Source organism: Brachionichthys hirsutus, unplaced genomic scaffold (genome assembly GCF_040956055.1).
Source record: "Brachionichthys hirsutus isolate HB-005 unplaced genomic scaffold, CSIRO-AGI_Bhir_v1 contig_982, whole genome shotgun sequence".
Classification (NCBI taxonomy): domain Eukaryota; kingdom Metazoa; phylum Chordata; class Actinopteri; order Lophiiformes; family Brachionichthyidae; genus Brachionichthys; species Brachionichthys hirsutus.
Genome location: NW_027180471.1, coordinates 3,635 through 24,309, shown reverse-complemented (window position 1 = coordinate 24,309; position 20,675 = coordinate 3,635). Strand labels below are relative to the sequence as shown.

The 20,675-nt window shown below is 42.3% G+C and overlaps 1 protein-coding gene across 1 annotated transcript; it reads right to left on the bottom strand.

The window, feature by feature from the left end:
- Positions 1–8,639: 8,639 nt before the first annotated feature.
- Positions 8,640–9,968, bottom strand: LOC137915183 (E3 ubiquitin-protein ligase RNF26-like). The gene has a single exon (XM_068758626.1). It carries the CDS (start codon positions 9,966–9,968, stop codon positions 8,640–8,642), a length of 1,329 nt encoding a protein of 442 aa, XP_068614727.1.
- Between the last annotated feature and the right edge of the window lie 10,707 nt (positions 9,969–20,675).

Below are 20,675 nucleotides of genomic sequence, written 5' to 3'. Positions count from 1 at the left end.
TTTTATTAATTCATCGCTGAAGCTGCAAGGCTTTAGTTCCTTGTTGCTTCCGTCTACCTACAGTCCTACACCACAATGCTCCCTGCATATTTGAAGATGGGTGGGCTGACCACTATGAGAAACAGAGCAGCAGTCAGAAAGCAGTGCTGGCTTTCACACAACAGGTTCTTCAGGGGGGAATGCAGCCCACACCAGGGAGGATTTATCAGGTACACACACACACACACACACACACGCACACACAGAATAAACAAACAGAAATAGACAAACACACACACACACATTAAAAATAGAAGGGCCCATGCAGAGTAGTGGGGCAATAAGCAAGGAGAAAACAGTCTGACCATAGATATAGAAGAAGCTGACATAGTAAGGAAGCCATGGTGAGATGGGGAGTAAAGTCAGAGGAGGGAGGGGAGGGAGGAGACATTAAGCGAATGAGGAGCAAAAGAAATGGCTACTATGAAAAGAGAGAGAGAAAGAGCCTCACGCTTCAGTGAATGTTGTGCAATGAGGGCTGATTCTGCTGACCTGGTTTCTCTTACCTTAATGCCACGCATTAACACACACACACACACACACACACACAAACGTCCACAGGTATGCACAAACAATGCCTATGGATATTTAGACACCCGCCTAACCCTAAGAAAGAAAGAAAGAAAGAAAGAAAGAAACTGCATCTTTCGACTTGCATGCAGTAGCTTTAAGTATCAATCCTTAAAGCTACAACAATATCCATGTGAAACGATGACATACAAACTCGTCATTGTGGGGACAAGTTGCCGACTGAATATTATTGGGAACAGTGAATTATTTTACATACTGGTATATATTTCTGGACTTAATTTTATTTAGGTATTTAATTCACAAGTTGAAATCACTTTGGTTATTTTATTCAACAACAATTTATCATTTAATGATCAAAACAAATATATGGTATTATGATAAAGTTGTTGTTTGTAGATTATCTATCAAATCACTAGAAATATTCTGTTACGAGCATGTAATGGATTCAGAATGTAACTTCAGTAAAGTATTAGCATAAAACTGCACATCAAATATAAGTACTATAAAGTAGAATACCCCATTTAATATACTATATACTATATTATTGGCTTGTATGTAGTGATAATTACACAAACTACAATACTGCTGCACCTGGCAAAGGTGGGGAAGATGCCGCAGCTCGGTTGCAAAAATAAGTTACCGTTTATTTCACGTATTTGTTTCTTAGTTTTCAATTAATTATGTGTATCTTTATAGCACAGAATAACTCAACCTATAAAACAAATGCAAAAATTGAATATAAAGTTTAAAAAAAAGTGATATTTGTTTCCTGTAAAAAAGAAAAAAATCAAATAACATATGTTCCACTATATAAATTATTATCTTTCCCGTGACCCACAAAATGGAAAAAGCAGTAGAAAATGAATGAATGAATATTATCTTTTATAGCTTCTGTGCATATCATCCGTCCGTCATTCCGCTAACAGGCCATATATTTTATTTTCTCACATCCTTTCTATTTTTACTTTGTGTGTGTGTTTGCTTGACATTTAGGTGTTGCACTGCGGTCCTATGCATGCGTATCATGATAACAGCACAAGGTGACCCACCAGTCGATCAATAAACTGCTCTGTTGTCGTCCATTTGAGGCCGTGACAAATGCATACTGTCAGAAAACCTTTGCTCTCTTAAATGCTCCTGCATGGCTATTTGTTCTATTCAGCAGAGCCTAGTGGCATTAAAAATGGATCAGATTCATCAATCAATGTCATTAGATGTAATTTTTTTTCCCCGCGTTTGCTGCATTTTAATCTCACCTTCTGCCATGTATACTCAATAAAATAAAGACAATTTTTTTTTACAAGTAATCGTGTATTTCCCCTCTTTATCGCCTCAGCGTAGGAAGCTGTGTTTTCAGACAAGTCCATTGATTTGCTTTGTTGGTTTGTCAGGAAAAAAAAAAGTCAAAAAAAGAAGAGTCTTGCACCAGAATATAATCCGTAAATAATAAACACTTGCTTTGATGTTTCTTCTCTGGATGTTGATGAGAAAATATACATAGAAATCTGTCATATTTAGGGAGCTGGTACTGATGAGTGTGTGTAGTTTGATGTAGATCCACATTTCAACCTTTGTGTTTACGGGGGGTTTGCTTTTGTCTTCACATTAAAGGGGGCTGTTGGGCCTGGGGGGGTACAGTATCCACGCTACTGAATGATATCCTGCTGGAGATCAATCATTACTGACTACGCTATGCCCCACTGACACACTAAAATCCGAGCCAAGGATGATGTGGAGGAGCAGCAACTGGAGAGGAGAGCCCTTTCTCCATGTTCATACACACACACACACACACACACACACACACGCATATACACGCGCGCGTAAGGATGAGGATTTGTTCTCGGCCAGATGAATCAAAAGGACATCATGGGGGCGGGGGGGGGGCACAAATCCTCCTCGTGTGTGTGCGCGCGCGCGCATCTATGATGTGCGCAAGTGGCGGTTTTCCAGAGATAACCTTTTCTTCCATCTCGAATGCGTCAATCCGGTCCTGAACTGGCGACACACCCACCGGGGGAGCCTTTATGTCACGCATTCAACCAGCCCGATGGCAGAACCAGTGAAGGCCGGCGGAGGATCCTCCCTCTCCTGACTCCTGCTCGGATCCTCCCTCTCCTGACTCCTGCTTGGATCCTCCCTCTCCTGACTCCTGCTCGGATCCTCCCTCTCCTGACTCCTGCTTGGATCCTCCCTCTCCTGACTCCTGCTCGGGTTCTCTCTCTCCTGACTCCTGCTCGGATCCTCCCTCTCCTGACTCCTGCTCGGTTTCTCCCTCTCCTGACTCCTGCTCGGATCCTCCCTCTCCTGACTCCTGCTCGGATCCTCCCTCTCCTGACTCCTGCTCGGGTTCTCTCTCTCCTGACTCCTGCTCGGATCCTCCCTCTCCTGACTCCTGCTCGGTTTCTCCCTCTCCTGACTCCTGCTCGGATCCTCCCTCTCCTGACTCCTGCTCGGTTTCTCCCTCCATCTTTCCGGGGTTTCTCTCCACACCGCTGGAGACAGATGTAAACCGCATCTCGCTGCTCTCCTGCCGAACCTGCTCCTTTGCTGCGTTTCATTCATTTCAGGCGGCCACGTTGAAATACGCTCCTATTTATACGCACAGGAGGGGGGGGGGGCGCTCTACGGCTTTATAGCCACGTTAGCAGCCAATAAGCGGATTCTTCCCATTATAGTGGAGATGAAATGTGCTCATCCGTTTAGAACGTAATGAATTGTTCTCCCAGCAGGAGGCTTTTGCGCTCCTGCGCTGCGCCGCCGCCGCTCATCCGCTGCAGCGCAAAAGCCTCCCAGGTGGAGCGCGTTCGAAGCCCGGCGCAGCAAACAGCGCAGTGGACCCCCCCCCCCCCCCCCCACAGGTGGTGATGCGTTCTCCCACTCCACCACCATGTTGTCGCTCTTCATTCATTCGGCTCTACTCACCGTCGCCGCGCAGTGCCGCACCGCGTTGCACGCCGTCTGCCGTATCTCCGCCGCGCTCCCCGGCTTCAGCAGGTTCTTCGTGAATCTCCGGCTGGATTCGGCTGCCATCTCCTCATCTGAGCGGTCACAATTCAACCCTGTTAGTTTCTGCGGCAGTCAGTTCTCATCTCACGAGGTGTGTTTACGCACACACACATACACACGTTTCTCACACACCGTGCGTATACACACACTCTCAGAGTGCTGAGCGCAAGGGATGGTTGTCTCTTTGGCTTGATAGTAAAAAAAAAAAAAAAAGCACGTCCGGTGAGGACTTTCACATTAAAACAGGGGTTGGCAAAATAAAGCGAAATGGAACGAATGGGAGAGGAGTGCGTTTATTCCGGAGGTTGAAACCGTCATTTGCAGCATCTCTTTTGTTATCTTCACGCGTAAAAAGATTTTCGGTCATCCAACTGAATTCCATTTTTCATTTAGCTATTTTAACATATATTTCTATATTTTACCTTGTATACATGAATTCATTGTGAGCTTAAATGTATTTTAAGCCTAGTTGAATAATTTTAGCAGCATTACTGGATGAAATTATATATCATGCTGTTTACGGCACGTAAATTAATCAAGGGGAGATTTAAAAATAAATAAAAACATGTCACAATTTCATCAGCAGTTCAGCCACGACCAAAGATGAATGGAAAACCTTTTACAGTGTTTGTGCGAGAATGTGGGAGAAATACAGACCCACAGCGACACCTAGTGGTATGAACGGGATACTCCAGCGTGTCGCAATAAAACAACAATAACACAGTCGAGCAAAAAAGCATCCAAATGCTTTACTTTATAAAGCTTCGCTCAAAACCAAACTTTTATGTTCAATTTGCATGTGAAATTATGAATATCCAAAAGTTAATGTTGCCTAAATCATAAGATCCCTTCAAAGGAAACAATAGTGGCAAAATAACAGTTGATGGATGTACTGCCCATTCATCAACACGTGGGGGGGGATTATTTACGTTTTTGCTGCTGCTGTTTAGTTCACCACAAAACTGCCAATATCGTAGATGTTAGGTGTAACGTACTTTGGTAAAATATATTATGCATATTAGCTTTTGTTTTAAATAATTATTTTAAACTTGTCACTAGTTCAGTCATAAAAATTAGTATCAAATAAAACCTGGCAGTGAAACAAGGATCTCATTGCACATAATTGTATTCTGATCGGTTTTTCAAACAAAGTACAATTAAAGAAAATCTGCAGGGTGAATGTATTACATGTGTCCGGCAGAGGGCACTATCACATCACTGTTCATTTATTTTCAAATACTTTTATTGGGTGTTTTGTGTGGATTACTATCTAAAACATGACATGACACGCACTGAATTAATGTCCGAATAAAACAAAGCGCATCAACCAACAAGGAGCGGTTTATCAGTATTTTTTTTTATCTAACATCATCTCATCTATCCCACTGGCCCTCTGGCTTTCTGGGAGGGAACAGTAGCCCATGTCAGCCAGTAGGTGAAAGTTCGACTCCCATGGGTCACCCATAAACTGACCCTCAAACCTGATGGCTATCATCAAGCTTCCAATTTAGGGACTCACCAGATTTAATCTCTGCATGGCCAAAGCAACACATCATGCTGCAAATATTCCAGTTCATCATGTTAATCTGGATTAATTAAAACCAAGTTCTGAAATGCAGTTGTGAGGAAGTCACACCAAATGTACTTCTCTTTGTTCTCATTGCTTAATTTTAATGTCCAAAACTTATTTTAATTAGATAACAGTTGTAGTTTCTATAGGGAATATTCACACCCTCCACTTCAGTAATAGGACTAATACCATATTTAAAAAGATAATCTAATAAATTCATACAATATGTCATAGTAATATAAATTAAAACTATATGTTCTAGAATTTAACATCTCTCTTTAATACAAAACCTGATTTTACTGCTGTAGATGGATAAAGTGATGCTAATACTGATTGTTGTAATTAGAAATTAATTTCCTGTTTTTACAGTATAATATTCAATAAAAAATAAATAATTAAAGCTATGGCATTCCTGTCATTCAGTCCCAACATGGGAATGTGTTTGAGGCTACCCTGGGTGCTTTGCTGCATGCTTTCCTCCCTTTTCCAGTCTCTTTTCAGTTGTAATTACCTACTCCCCTTCCCCAGAGGGGAAACAAAATGTAAGATTTAAAACACAAAGGCATTTAGATTTAAATACGTTGAACCTAAAATAATTTTTTGGGGGAAAGTTACTTCGTCATCTTATACAGGGAAATTCTCTTGTGAGCGCCCACAATGAGGACAGGGACCGCCCCAGATCGGCACAGGCATTTTCCCACACTGCTGCTTGTGCACGCCCAGTGGGGTCAGAGGGAAAAGGTCACATCCCCAGAGCAGAAATCACTACATTACCGTCGCTCTTCCCTTGACATTAAACATCCTTTTCTCCTCCTCATTTATTACCGACATGAACGCATAAAAACTGCTGAGGTTGGGGCTTGGCGGTCAGGAGAAGATAAACAGATAGCGGATTTGTTTTCTGATCTGGTCATTTCATGTTAAGGGACAAGTGAAAAAAAAACAACCCATCAAACCTTAATTCTCTATTTCAATTCATACACATTACTTGAAGTATATTCTTTGATAGCCTACTTTGCATCTGGAAAACGTTTCAGAGGGAAAACTGAGAAGCGGAATGAAGCTCTGAAACACCGGTGGATTGCCATTTCGTGGTGGAACTAATCCCCGTGTGACTATTAAAGTCCCACTCTTCTAACCTTACAGTCCTTCAGCACAAGCACTTCACACTTACTTACACTCTACATTCGTGCCTGTGCCAAGACCTGCCACGACACCGAATGACTAGTGAAAAGTCCTGAGACTTTTGGTGGGAACACCTGAAGGCAGCACAGCCAGCAGCATGCATGGGACGTACGATGAAGTCAACAGATAAACACACTTCAGTTGACCATCCGTGGTCTACGTATCTCGTGGTAATTTGATTGTAGTTTCAGAAATGGATATACAGTATATATGTATATATATATAGAGAGAGAGAAATTCGCTCACTTTGTATTTGGAAAATAATATTGAATATATGTTTGAACGATTTCTTACTTTTAAGCATTTCTTCACACCTGCCTAAATCCTTTCCCCCAGTATCTAGTTTTCTGCTGAACAGATTTTATGCATTCTCAATCACAGCAGGAGGTGCATTCGGATTAATGTCTACTGTAACAACATATTCAATAACGGCCTCAGATTACCGATGATCCTATTTGAGTTTCTTCTTTGATCTTACAGATAAAACTGAGTTTATCCAATCTACAAATGAATCTTTTATGCCTAACAGGTGTGGTGTTATGTTGCAGGTCTGCTCATGGAAAGCAATTTCAAGGCATCAACCAAACACTTTCACTTTCTGCTGCTTATATTTTAGCTTTCACAAGTCGAAAGATGAGATCACTTTCTGTTTACATGGCAAACACATATTTCATATGGTAACTATGGCAAAACTGAACATGTCAAATATTTATTTTTTATTAAAAACAGACACTATGATGTGACTGATGCTCAGGTTTTTTTTATTTTATTAAAAACAGATGCGGCAGACATACCCGCTTTCCAAAAAAAGACATTCACGCATTTGAATCACAGCATATGTTCTGTGCCATTGAAACGGCAGGTGTGAGGACAGCTCGGTCAGACATTGGTATCAAAGCTACAATAGGAAAAAAAATCTAATGATTTCAAGCCATTAAACATCGAAAAGAAAAAAGAAAAACCCCAAATGAATGGTGGTGACATAATGCCCCATAAACTCTAACGCCGATCAATAACACTTCAGCTTTGCTGAAACAAAAGCTAATGAAATTGTAAAGAATTATTAGTTTATAGTCCTTTTATCCAATGCAAACTGTGTTTTATTACAATAATAAAGGAAAGAGTGAACCTTTTATGGATTGTGTGTTGGTGGTGACTGTAATGTGCTTCTAATGGAAGACTGGAATAACCCCCATCGATGGAACAAATAAACAGACGAAGCTGCGTTTCATCAGGTCGGACTGGAATATTAGATATGGTTCATTCATGTTATATATCGCTTCCCCTAAATACAGAAAAAAAAATGTATCCTCTTTACAGAGGTCAGCATTTACAGAACATTGATGACAAAACAAACATGGTGCTGCTTGGAATGCTTGTTTACCACACAACAGAATCACTTGCATTCAAGTACAGTGCAAGTTGAATTTCTTTCGGCTTGGCCAAAGGAAAGCAGAACATTTCTGAACAGGTTCAAATCTGCCTTGGGTGCCTTGTCTGAGTTTGCACGTTCTCCCCATGTCTGCGTGGGTTCTCTCCGGGTCCTCCGGCTTCCTCCCACGACCCGGTAACGGATAAAAAGGTTCAGAAGATGAATGAATGAAATGCTCAAAGCAGACAGCGTGCAGCCCAAATATAGCACACGTTTCACTGCTATAATCACTGTCGCTAAAAACTGTAGAACAAAACACAAAAACCAATCGTGGATGAAGCAATTTTTTTAGTAATGCCATTTTAATGTTGTAATTTGATTCAACAATAAAAGCACGTCATTACTTGACTAGTCGAAATGACAATTATGTCAATTTCATTCATAGTGCGCACAGATAGCAAATAGTTTACAACTGTGTAAGTGTATGTCCTATTTTTTAAATATTAAATTTAAGACTTGCCTGATGGCATTCTCTTTGTTACTGATGATAAATCCACAAAAATACAAAATGAACAATTAACATTACAAACTACCGTTGTTTGTGAGGACAAATAAATGTCATGCAGTTGGAAATGTTCCTCCCGTTCGGTTGACAATCGTTGAAAACTCCCAAAAAAAAGAAAATAAATGTTTTTGAATGTTTGCATCTTTAGACAAAAGCAACGAGTGCAGTGTCAGGAAATAAAGTATGAAAAGCGTTAAGAGATGGAATGAAGCGCCGATTATTGACAGGAAGAAAAATGTACAAAATCACCAGACCTGTTGTTCGACACAGCCTCGTAAAACAATTAGGCACACAACACCATAGCAGGAGTAGCAAAACCTAACGTCGACTGTTCCGTGTGGACGCACGAATCCACCCTCGATGGTCCCTCATAGATACACATCCATCGTGCTGAAGATCATGTGGCGACACAGCGGGCAGTTCTGTTGGTAGACGGGCTGCCTCAACAGGATGTTGGTGCAGCCTCTGCACAAGCAGAGGTGCCTGCAGGGCAGCAGCACCACCGTCTTGGAGCTGTCCTGGCAGATGACGCACTTCTTCCTGTCCTCCTGCTCCTTCAGCAGCTGAAGCAGATCCTCAGCGGGCATAGCTTTACCGACTTTGCCCGAAGAAGAAGAAGAAGTCGAAGGCGCCGACTCCTTTAGTCGTCTCGTTGAGAGGGGAGCCAACTCCTGGTGGGCGACGTCTCCTGCTCTTCCGTCCGGGGGGTCACGCCGCTCCTGCCCGGGGTCGCCGTCGCCGTGCACTCTGTGGAACCGTGTCCTCCCAGCTAGCTGGCTGCTGAGTTGCGACAGCTGCTGCAGAAGCCCTCTCTCCAGCAGGTGGAGTTGATGGAGAATCCTGGGCAGACTCTGCACGACACCACGCATGACTTGCGGCGCACCCCACAAGGTCGACGCGAGGTCAAGGAGAACCAGATAAAGTCTACGCAGGGCAGGAAAGGAGTTGACGTGGTGCACAAGTCGCACAGCGATCGCTCGCGTCTGCTCCGGATTCAGGTAGGCGGTGGTGATCAGAGCGATAGCGACAGTGAGCACAAGGCCATTGGTGTTCAGTATGAAGACGCTGATGAACATCTGGACCAGTGAAACGGCAAAGTCCAGCAGCAGTTCACAGGGTGACCACAGGAAGGACGACGTCCCAGCCAGGCTGCTGTACAGAAAGGTGCAGGAGGTGAAGACGAGCTCCAGCAACGTCTGCAGCGGACTGGAGACCAGTTGGCACACGCCGGCCACTTCCGCGTAAATGTTCTGGGCAGCAATGAGTGCGAAATTGATCACAGTATTGGTCAGGTAGACAACTAAACTGGCAGCAATGCTGCAGCCCTCCAGCGTGGACAGGAAGCATCGACACAGCTGCTCCTTCGACCGAAGCACGACGTGGCTGGACAGGTAGCCCACCATCTTCAGGCTCTCCAGCAGCCCCTCCAGGAACAGCAGCAAGCGCCACAGCGCGGCGGCGGTCCCGTGGGCTACGTTAGAAGTCGTTTCTGCCACAGACGTCAGGCCGAACACGACCAAGTCCACGAGGTCCACCAGCGAGTTGAGGAAGAGGGTGGGCAGGCTGCTTATGAACGCCATAGCCGCCAGGATAGTTCGAACCACCGTGTGGACGATGAGAAAATTGACATCCAGCATGAAGCAAACTGCGTCCAGACATTTTCCTACGCTGGATATTACGAGGTTAAGCAAACCCATGGTGGCAGAAATATCGTTAGATGACCTCGCTTCGCCTCTCGGTGCTCCCAGCTCGTCCCCTGCGCAAAGTCCACGTCTTCTTTATTTGCTTATGGCGAGACATGCAAACGTTAGCTTGTCCCGTGCCACAAACAACGGGAATTAACGCCATTGTTCGTTACATTTAATTAAAGAATTACTTTAAATTCGTCCCTGTTATCTGCTCGGTTGACGGAGCTAACAAGCACGCGCTACGGAGAGACGGATGTTTAGGTTCAAACGAGGAAGGCACTTCCGTTTGTTTTTCGTTTTTGTTTGTTTTTTGCCTTTCCGTTCAGAAAGTGCCACACAAACATCCCCATGAGTTAAAATCAAATTTTCTAAAAATATGTAGTATTTAAAACCGACAAACACAGCAATACGATTGATAATTTTACCGTCGCTTAGCTGGCCGCCATATTTGTTTTGGTCATGGTCATTCAGCTTCCCACTGTACTTCCGGGGATGTTACGCAACGTCACAGACAGAAAAAAATGAACACGTTTTTTGTAGGGCTGTAGCCATGATAAACACCTCACCTCTGTGTTCTATTTTACCCAAGTATTACATTAATAAATGAAACTTCTTTTCAGTGTGAAACATTACATCTCCTCCATTTCATTTATCTTTTTATCCGCTTTCTGGACAAGCCGCCAATTCATGGCCACACACAGACAGACAGACAACCATTAGGTTTGTGTCATTTTATATTATATCATTCAGTTACTTTTTTGGATACACAAGATATATATATGTGCTAAAAACAAAACAAAACTAGATCTTAAACACTGTGTGTGTGTTTGTGTGTGTGTGTGTGTGTGTGTGTGTGTTTGAGAGGGATGGAGACAAAAACAACTGAAGACAATTTTCACCATTCCTGATTATTCATGACCTTTCATGAGTCATTTGGGTTTTCCATGCCTTTTACATTAACACCGTCTCACACATTGAGCCATGCTCTCCCATTACCTCAGCCACTTCAGTAACAATGAAACACACCAACTGCAGTCCTGAACAATATCTACCAAATTTCCTTCCTTGCCTTGTACCTCATCCTCCCCATCTCATCTGTTCCTTGCAAAGGGAAACTGTCATTTCAATCATGGGAAATCCTGTTCTGAACCTCTGGTCACTTGACAAAACATTCTTGTTTTTGCATTTACTCATACAACAAGGTTAAGCATAAAACGACTACTTTATTTCTCTTTCACCCGTGACACATTCACTCCAGTTGGCAGAGGGATCCAAAGCAGGAACGTTAGGAAATCATTTTTAATGAACCACTCATTTCTTTTTAAGTTCTTTTTAAATTTGGTTTGGTTTCACCTTTCATTGTCACATTGTTAAATATATTCAACCAAGCCATTTACCTTGTACTGTACAGTAATTCATGTTTTCTGTATTTGATCCTATTTTCCAGTTTTTTTTTTTTTTTTTTTCAGATTGAGCCCTGTTCTTTCTGCCTGTTCTTTCTGACTGCTCTTACTGACTGTTCTGGTTTTGGAACCTTTGCTTGCTCCAACCAAGTAAGCAGAGCTCTATATCTGAATGTTTTTTTTTTTCTATCTTTGCATTTGTGTTCAACCAGCTTTAGGAAAATAAGTTTTTTTTAGATTCAAATTTTAGACAGAACAAAAAACTTTATTCTCTCTAAAGTGGTTCTTGAAATGACGAAACATGTCCGTGAATAGATTAGCAATGATTAATGCCCCCTAATACATATAATCACCATGGAGAAGCTACGCTCAATCTCTGGTCCCATGTAGCTATCAAAGTGTCTCTTTGTCACATTCCCTGCTGGTGTGACGTAGTTTAGCAGAAATTCAAATTTTACTCCCACTCCCATGTCCCCTCTCCATACAAGTAGATGCCCAAAAAGCCCCCCCATCCTCTGGAACTCCTCTGACAATAGATGTCTCTCATGTTGGGTAGACAACCCCCCAAAACGACTTGTTCTCAGTCTGGTCCTGAAAGCTTGGAAAGAATGACTTCTTCGCCTTTCCTTCCTTCCTCCAGCTTTTCCTTAACCCATCAGCAGAGCACTGAGAGCCCTGGTAAGATAAACAGAAGTTGTGTATATCCATCATGTCACACAAGGAATGGTTGCACATGGGGGTCCATGGTAAGGACACGGGCATCAGCGGTGGAAAGTTTTAAAGCTAGAATATAGAGGGTGAAAACTTTCTTGAGAAGAGTATCTGAGGATAAAGGATTGAACCAATGGAGGAAGGGTCAGTCATATTTTTTACTACCACAATAATACTCAAATGTCAAAATGTTTCATGGTTTCACAATTTCACAAAACTAAAGGGACAGAAGTACAAACAACAGGAGGGATTGACGTACTAAGTAAAATTATTTATTTGGTAGAATGAGCCAGTCCAGAGTGCAGTAAAAAAAAAAAAAGTTGATTTCTCAGTCAAGTAAATTAAAGATGTCACATTTATTGGTTCTAATTTGCATAAATGTTACTTAAACAAATTGTTTGCCATTGTGGAAAAATATTCAAATGGATTTTCTTGTTCATAATGAGATGAGCGAGGGAATACCAGGCTGCATACAGGACAAGTGTATAGAGGTAGAGACAAAAGCTGCATTGTTCAGCCTAAAGCCTGGAAGCAGAGGGAAACAGCCCGGCCGGCTCTGTTCACACTTCAAACGGATCAGCCTATCAGCATGTCCAAAGCAAGGAAAACACCATATCAGATTGGATGTTACTGTTTCATTCTAACTTGTGCTGTAAATGTAAAATCACAGGCCGTGAAGTCAAACATCATGCTTTACGTAGTCAAACATTCCAGGGCATGATTCAGGCTGTATGTGTGTAAAGTCAGCCAGCCGGCCCCTGTGGACGGGCCTCGTTATTGAGAACTGCAAAGTGCTTCTATGGCAGGTAGGAATGTTAGCCAACAGCTCGCTGCAGCTGGAACGGCATCCTTCAAATGACTCTGGGCCAACAGGATGCATTTTCATTTGGAGTTAACAGAGAAAATGAGTCATTTTTTTCATTTACATTTTACATTATTTTATTTTTTACTGTATGATGGGATCATGAATGACCGGTCGATCGCGATCGACGTATTGCGCACCCCTGTTGTAGATGTTATTGTGTGCTAATTGTGCGGTTTTTGTGGATAGCTGGAGGCTTCCTGCAGGCTGAGAAGCATGCGCTCTAACATGCTTCAGGGCTTTGAGGTCTCTTTTAAAACTGCGGGGAGGACATTGTGCATTTCCTGTTTTGGATTTCCGATACTCCCTATTAAATAAAGGGCAACATTTGGACATTGTTGAAATTCCGACGAGAAAAATTGTCACCTCAGATTTTATGTTAAATTTCATGTCCACATACACTGTACCGTGTCCTAGTCAAATGGACCTTCCATTGTTTTGTTGAGTTTAATATAATGTATATTGTAAGAAATATATTTTGCAAATATTTTGCAGGGACGTCTCTGATCAACATGAAACATCTGATAGTGACGGGGCCGACAATCGCAGTTGTGTGGCAGACGTGGTAAAGCAATCCAGAGAGAAGGTTGCACGGATTTCCCTTCAACAGAAGCCCAAATGTCCCAGCAGAAGGAGAGGGTTGCAAATGTTTTATCAGTAATGGCCTAACGTTTCCATCAAAACAAAGCAACATGTTCAGTATCTGCAGCCACTGATCCCGTCTCATAGCAGAGAGCACCACTCACCTCTGGCCAACAGATTGATTGAAACAGAACCAGAAAATGTTCTTTCTGTCTTCTTTCTGTTCTTTACCTGCTTCTAATATTTGAAAGTCACAGCACAATCCAAAAAATAAAGATCTACACTAAAACTATGGATGGAATTGTCCTATCACCTCACCCAATTTAGCGCACACACAACTAGAGTTGAAGAAAAAGAAAACCGCTCCCGGAAGCTCTCATGACCTCTTTATTTGGAAGCCACAAAACGAAAACAAATAGAAAACCACATCAACAGCAGTTTATGGCTGAGACTAATAACTCTTTTTTTTTGTGAACATGATAAAATCCTTCGCCAAATAGCCCAAACCAGAATTAAACAAAACACATGAAATGCATTAATCAATCTGTGTTGAGCAGTTATTCACAACTTTGTCTTTCACAGCCACGACAATGTGTGTGTGTGTGTGGGGGGGGCGTCATACAAAACCGACAGCTGGTAAACTGTCCTCCTCTGTCGACTGTCACCGTCCAGCTGTACTTCAGCAGTGGACGTCGTCTCCGTTGTGGAGCATTTTTACTGGAATGTTTTGGTATCACCGCCTCCTCCTTCCTCTGTGGATCTGACCTGCACACACAGACAATGCTCTTTGGCAGGCACAGATGGGCAGACACGGAGGTGTTTTCCAAGCAGCAAAGGCCACAGAGATCAACGTGCATAACTATCCCACCATTCTTTGAACTGTTTCCAACAGACAGCGACACTTCACACAAGAGGGAATGCCATTACGTTGTCATGATTGATTTTATTTAACAGACAGCTTGGGAAACTGTCTAGTTCTCCAGAAACTTATACTTGCTTAAGTTTAACTGGTTTTTACTTTCACTCGTTGGATGCCTCCTTCGCTAAAACTACCACAAATCAACAGGAGCAAACTTTTTTTTTTTAAACCAAATAAGGTGGTTTCATGTTACAGGACAATGCATCATTCGAAGAGTCTTACTCTGAAATCTCAATTATTTGACATTTCAACAGTTTTCCTTTAGCTGTAGTAGCACCCAGGTGAACTTTACTCATTTGTCTACCTTCGATTGTTCACTGCCAGGTTGAAACTCCTGGGTTCGTGCATTCAGCTAATCCTCAGTCCGGGAAGATAAAATATACTATGTTGACTTGGGCCAAGCATGTCACAGCAGAACCGCTTTCGGTGTCAACAGGCCAGTATTGTAGGTTATGTCCCCGCACCCCTCTGCGTCTTTTTGTCAATTTGTTTTGATTCCACGCGTCCCAGTAATGCACGAGTACTTTTGTGTAGACTTTGGCAGATGCTGATGTTATCCAAGCCCCGACAGTCCTAATTGTGTACACATGCTGAACATACATATACAGCCAGGTATATACATATATATACACAATGTATGTCTGGTTCAGTTTTGTCTTAATGTAGCACACAGAGGGAGTTATTCTTATGGTTTTAATGAAGAGATTACTGCTGATAAAAAATCTGTGATGGACAACAAAGTTCAGGTGAAGACAGAAATGACGTGTTGAATCTGAACGCAGTAGTTATGCTTGTGAGTTTGTGAGTGGTGATGAAGTTAAATGCTTCATTCAGTCATGCAGAACTAGTTTTCACTTGAATGTTTCTTGTTGAGAAATGAAGATACGTCAACATTAAAGCAACATGTCAGTATTCTGGCGTCTGAAAAACTAAATGTGCAACACAGTCTCTGTGTCTCTGCACTCGTTACATTTTAGATCTACACTGTTAATGCCAACCCACCTTTATGATTTGTTATTTTTCATAATAAAAACCTGCATCATGTTAAAAATGTAAGTAACCTTTATCAGAGGCAGCCTCTATTCCAGACTGCTGGCACACTGACAACAGCTCCATCGCTACGTCGATGAATGAACATCACCACAATCCTTTCTGACACCCAAATCCCCATCAGTGCTTGTTATAAAGAGCATTCTCTAGACCTGTTCTTCTTAGAAAGTGCTTGATATAAATCAGATTTACTTGAATCAAAACAATTCCTAGTCATCAGAATTTTATGAATATTAAACAACAATCTGATTTTCCATGATGTTGGCTTTTGGTCTATTTTTATTATGTAACTACTCCCCTTTCATAAATAAAATACATTTAAATGACTGTCTTCACCCATCTGTTACCACTGAATGACCTAAAAGCACATTGAGCCCTTCAGTGCGCATGAGCCGAGACTAGCCTGCAACAGTATAGCTCCGACTCAACTCTTTGTTTTTAAGCATATAATTTCCTATGGGATTATTAAAGTATTCTGATTCTGATTTAAAATACAGTACATAACTTTAATGTTGTGAACTTTTGACGCACTTGCTGTTATTATCATTGATATTTTCCTGATATTGGAAAAATGTTTGAAAAGTCCTCATCCTGTATTATTATATTGACAAAAAGATCCAAAAGTCAGCAAAAAATGTAATAGCTTTAAAAATAGATGAAAATATATCTGGAAAATTTAAAGCTATCTTGCTGACAAATGAAACAGACAGTCAAACAAACAGATAAACAAACAGGCGTGTGTCATCACGTCATAATAACTTCTGCGCGTTTCGCTCCAGACCTCCGCCCGCCTGCTGCTCTCACTCAAGTGACTCCTCTTCTGCACACTGCAAAAAAGAAAATATATCCTCAATGGTCAATCGTCAAGTCTCCTATTGGTTTATGTAGTTGAGCGAATGCGCCATAAAAAGAAGAGACTAAATTTCTTGATGTGAGTTATTTCTCTAGGAAAATATGTCCTATTTTGGATTAACAGTGCGCTGGGTTAATCCGTATAGAAACGCCTAATTTTGTACAGTGTAAATCCCTCCCGTCTCTGCCCCGCCTGCATCATCTGCCTCCCCGCGCCGTCCCGCCGCTCCTCCCTGGACCAGTCCCCTGTCTGACTCCCTCCACGCAGGAGACATCAACCATGGCTCTTCGGGACGCGCGTTCTCTGCTCCTGGGACTTCTGCTCCTCTTTCACGTCTGGGGAGGTGAGTGAGTGATTTTGTTTTTGCGCAAACTGTTGTCGGTGTTTCAAAAATGTTTAGAGATGGAGATTCATCGCAGAAACAATTCATGAACCATGCAGCAACAGATCTCCATCTTCTACTACCAAGTTACATTTTGCATTAGTTGATACGGGAACTTCTGGAAACTATGAACTGTTGCCTGTTGAAGATCTTTCTAACTTTATTTAGTGTCAGGACATGTGTCCACCCATGCAGAATGAACTATACTCCTGCTGTCCTATGATGCTGTTAGATGAACTCACGCGTGTCCTAAGCTGGTGGAAACTACTCACATAAAGCAGATGTTAAGACAGGGACGCTGAAGTTTATAGTACAAACAGTGCAACAACTGAATTGACTTTTTTTGCTGGTGAGTTGTGAGGCTTGGAAATAGAGGACTATATGAACTGTCAAATTTAGAACTCTATAATAACTACAGCTCCATGTCTTTTCGTTGACAGAGAGGTCTGGTTATGGTCAAGGAGCGCTCTGTCTGCTTTCTGTCCGTTCGACTTCTATCCCGCACAGAACCAGTCCAGTGCAGATACATGGCCTTTACTGGCACTGCTCTGGTTTAGGAGGTTTTGTGTAAAGCCCAAAAAACGAACCCCAACAACTGCAGTTAATCATCTTGTTTGTTGCTCTGATGTCTTTTCATCGGCTGCGTGAGGCTATAATTAAAAGTTGGATAGTAACTTGTGAAATGTACAGCGAGGTGTAGACGAATGTTTATTTTTAGAGAAGCATGTGAGGATAGATTTGTGTGTAACGCTGTGTGGATGAGGAGGAACGCTCTCAGGCATCGACTCTGCCCTTGTGTCTTTAAAGTCAAAGGGCTAATGTGGATTTCACCTCCACCCCTTCCTCTCTTTGAGCTCAACTTCCCCTCTCACTCGCACCACGTCTTTACCTTTTTGTGTGCTCACCCATAGGAACCTTTTCCTCTCTTGCCCCACCCCCCCCCCCACATTGTGCTGAACTCCTATTTTAACTTCAACCTGCATCAATATCTCTTCCAACTCCATCTCCTCCTATTAATTTAACTTCCTGTGCCTCTCTGGCTTTCTTCACGTTTGCCCCAGTGTCCACCCTGCCCGTTTACTAATATATGGAACATGTGTTAACTAGTCCATCGGAAACTCACTGAGGGAGGATGTGATTAAACGGCATCTGCCCTGAGTAACAGCGAGAGAAATTCCCCATGGAGTCGAGGCGCTGGTGGTGGCGGTGACCGATTAGTCTGCTGAGACGGATGAAACTGATGAGAGGATGCAATTGTTGAATCTGTGCGGTGATGGCAGATAGAGGGTGTGCATAACTGCAGCGTGAGTAGACTAGAGGTCCATAGAGACTCGTATGATGGGGTCCACTGTCCTACTGGGTCGAGGTGAACAACTTAGCTGCTGGCGTCTCCTCTGCTTTGTTTAAGACAAAGAAAAGCACGATATGGTCACTTTTGAAAAGCTGGAAGGAAGGACATTTTTGGATTAAATGTATGGCTTAAACAGAGATTGATCAACTAATTGATTGAATGACAAATCCACTGTTTCCACTGGAATTATTTTTGCATCAAAAGTGGTGGTTATTGGTTTGTTCTAAATCCATCCACACTAGTCTTAGTTTCAACTCTAATGATAAAAGTGGTTTCGACATCTATCATGATGATATGAAACACTACATCTTATGTTCGTGTTACGGTAAATTTTAATGTTTATTATCCCAGTGAATCTAGCAGTGGTGGTCATATTTATGTTGTGGTCGTTCGTCACACAGTAGAACGGAGAGCAAACAATGCGATTATTTTAACTGTAACAAAAGTCCTGCCAGATTATTAATTTGCTGAAGAGAAAATGTCTGTTGCTGCAATTCTATGGTCTTTATTGCTCATAATCCCAAGCATTTAATGATGTTGGTTATCTTGGCCTCAAGCTCACTGGATCTGTTGAAGACACTCTTTTTGATCATAAGGGCATAAACCTGCAGATGTTTAGCACAAATTAGTCCTATTGTGTCGTGCGTATCTGTTACAGGCCCTCAATGACATCAGAGGCCATGCTGTTCGACGATGGTTGGGATGACCCCCCAATAAGGATGCCATTCACTTCATCTGACATTTGCTAATCAAGTGGGGCCAGCAACACTAGACATTGGTTTAATTTCTGCTGATGAAGGCACCATGCTTCCGGCTTCGTGCGCTCGAAACAACTGCTGCTCTTCAGGCGTTGTGATCCCATCACGGACAATAAACCCTTGTTTCTCTGGCCCGCAGCAGCAAACATTGAGGCTTGAAGCTGAAGTTACTGGAAGAGGATCAGCAGAACAGATCTGGCTTTAAATGAGGGAGGACTGTTATACTACATCAGATCGGTCCACGCGAGCGACTATTTGTGAGCAGGTTGGATAATATTAGAGAAAAAAAAGGTGCAGCTTGAAAGTCTTCCGTTATCGTTGCAGGGACATGCTCAACGTAACTTAAACATTCTTAAGTAGCAACTGATGACAAAATGCTCTATGGCCCCAAAATGGTTCCTGGTGTTGGGAAAGTTCCTCACAGGAGCATGTAGCCTTATCGCTGTCCTTGAGAAGTTCAAGCTCTCTGTTTACGTGTTCCCATGCAACAGACTTCTCAGGACACCAGACAGGAATGGAGCAGTCCATTTCTGTCTTTGAACTCAGCTGGAACAGTGCAACCCTAACCCATCAATCTGGAGATTGATGAGTCTAAAATTGTTTTGGCAAAAATTGCACCTGGCAGGATTAATGGAACATAATCCGGAGCCCCAGTGGAAATGGCTAAAGAAAGTACACAGACTAGAGAATATCAATCTTGTGCCATCCTGAAAAGAAAATTGCTAAATCGTGTCATTGCTTCTTGGCTGTTGCTCCTAAACGTGACACCGAAGTGTAACTGTAATTATATTCTACTGCATTTTTGATCACATCTGACCCAGGACTCCTTGGTTGCTCGTTGCTGGGGATACACTAATGAATGTGTCCATTTGTGGTAAATGCTTTGAGTGTATGTCCCACATAATCCACATGCTATCCAGATTGACGGTATCCCCTCTGTAGAACATTGCCAGAGATTGTTCAATAAGATCTCTTGTTTTAAAACAAATCCAGTTGTTGTTGTTTTTTCGCAGCTAAACCACGCAGCGATTTGAAGCTCTCTCTGTGTGTGTGTGTGTGTTTGAGAAAGCATAATTTTTTTAGAAGCAAACAGTCTCTCCTGTTTCATTTTCCCGTTGATGTGAATAACATCCATTACCGCCATTACCTGGGTCAATAAAATAAACCAACAACAGGGAAGAAGTGGAGCTTGTTCCTTTTGAAGAAACCTCCCTGGGTGTTGTGCTCCTGCCATTGAGCCCGCTTTGCATGCATTCATTGAGTGGCAGCAAACAATTGTGGCTCAAGCCGTGAAGCAATCTGCAAGCTGAGGCGTTTTGTAAGGGAGTGGTTGAACACTTGTTCACTATGTAGAAGGAAGGAAGGAAGGAAGGAAGTTTATTCTCTCCCTCGTTTGTTTTTTTTGCTCAGCAGAACAACGAGGGACCTTGCTTTCGTCCACGTTTTATCATAAAGAAAAAACATTTTTGTGTTCACATTAACTCTCAGAATGTTTATTTCCAGTTATTTCCAAAAGAAAGCCCGAATACAACTGTAGCTTTGTCTGCAAAGTTGTAATGGCTAATTACATCATTAAGTTGTGTTAGACAAACAAAGGGTCTGTATTTTGCAGCGGGTCAAATAAAATGGTGAGTTTATGCTGATTTGACCAAGCGTGATCTGTTTAAATTTGAGAGAGAAATAAGAGTAGAGCGATGCGATGCAATGGAGAGGGTTAGGGTTAGTGCGATCCCAGTAATTATGCGTCATGATGGATGTGTGTGTGTAACACCGGTAAGGCACAATAATAAATGTCATCGCCGCATTAAACACAGCTCAAAGATCAGCCCAACAGTTGCACCCCTT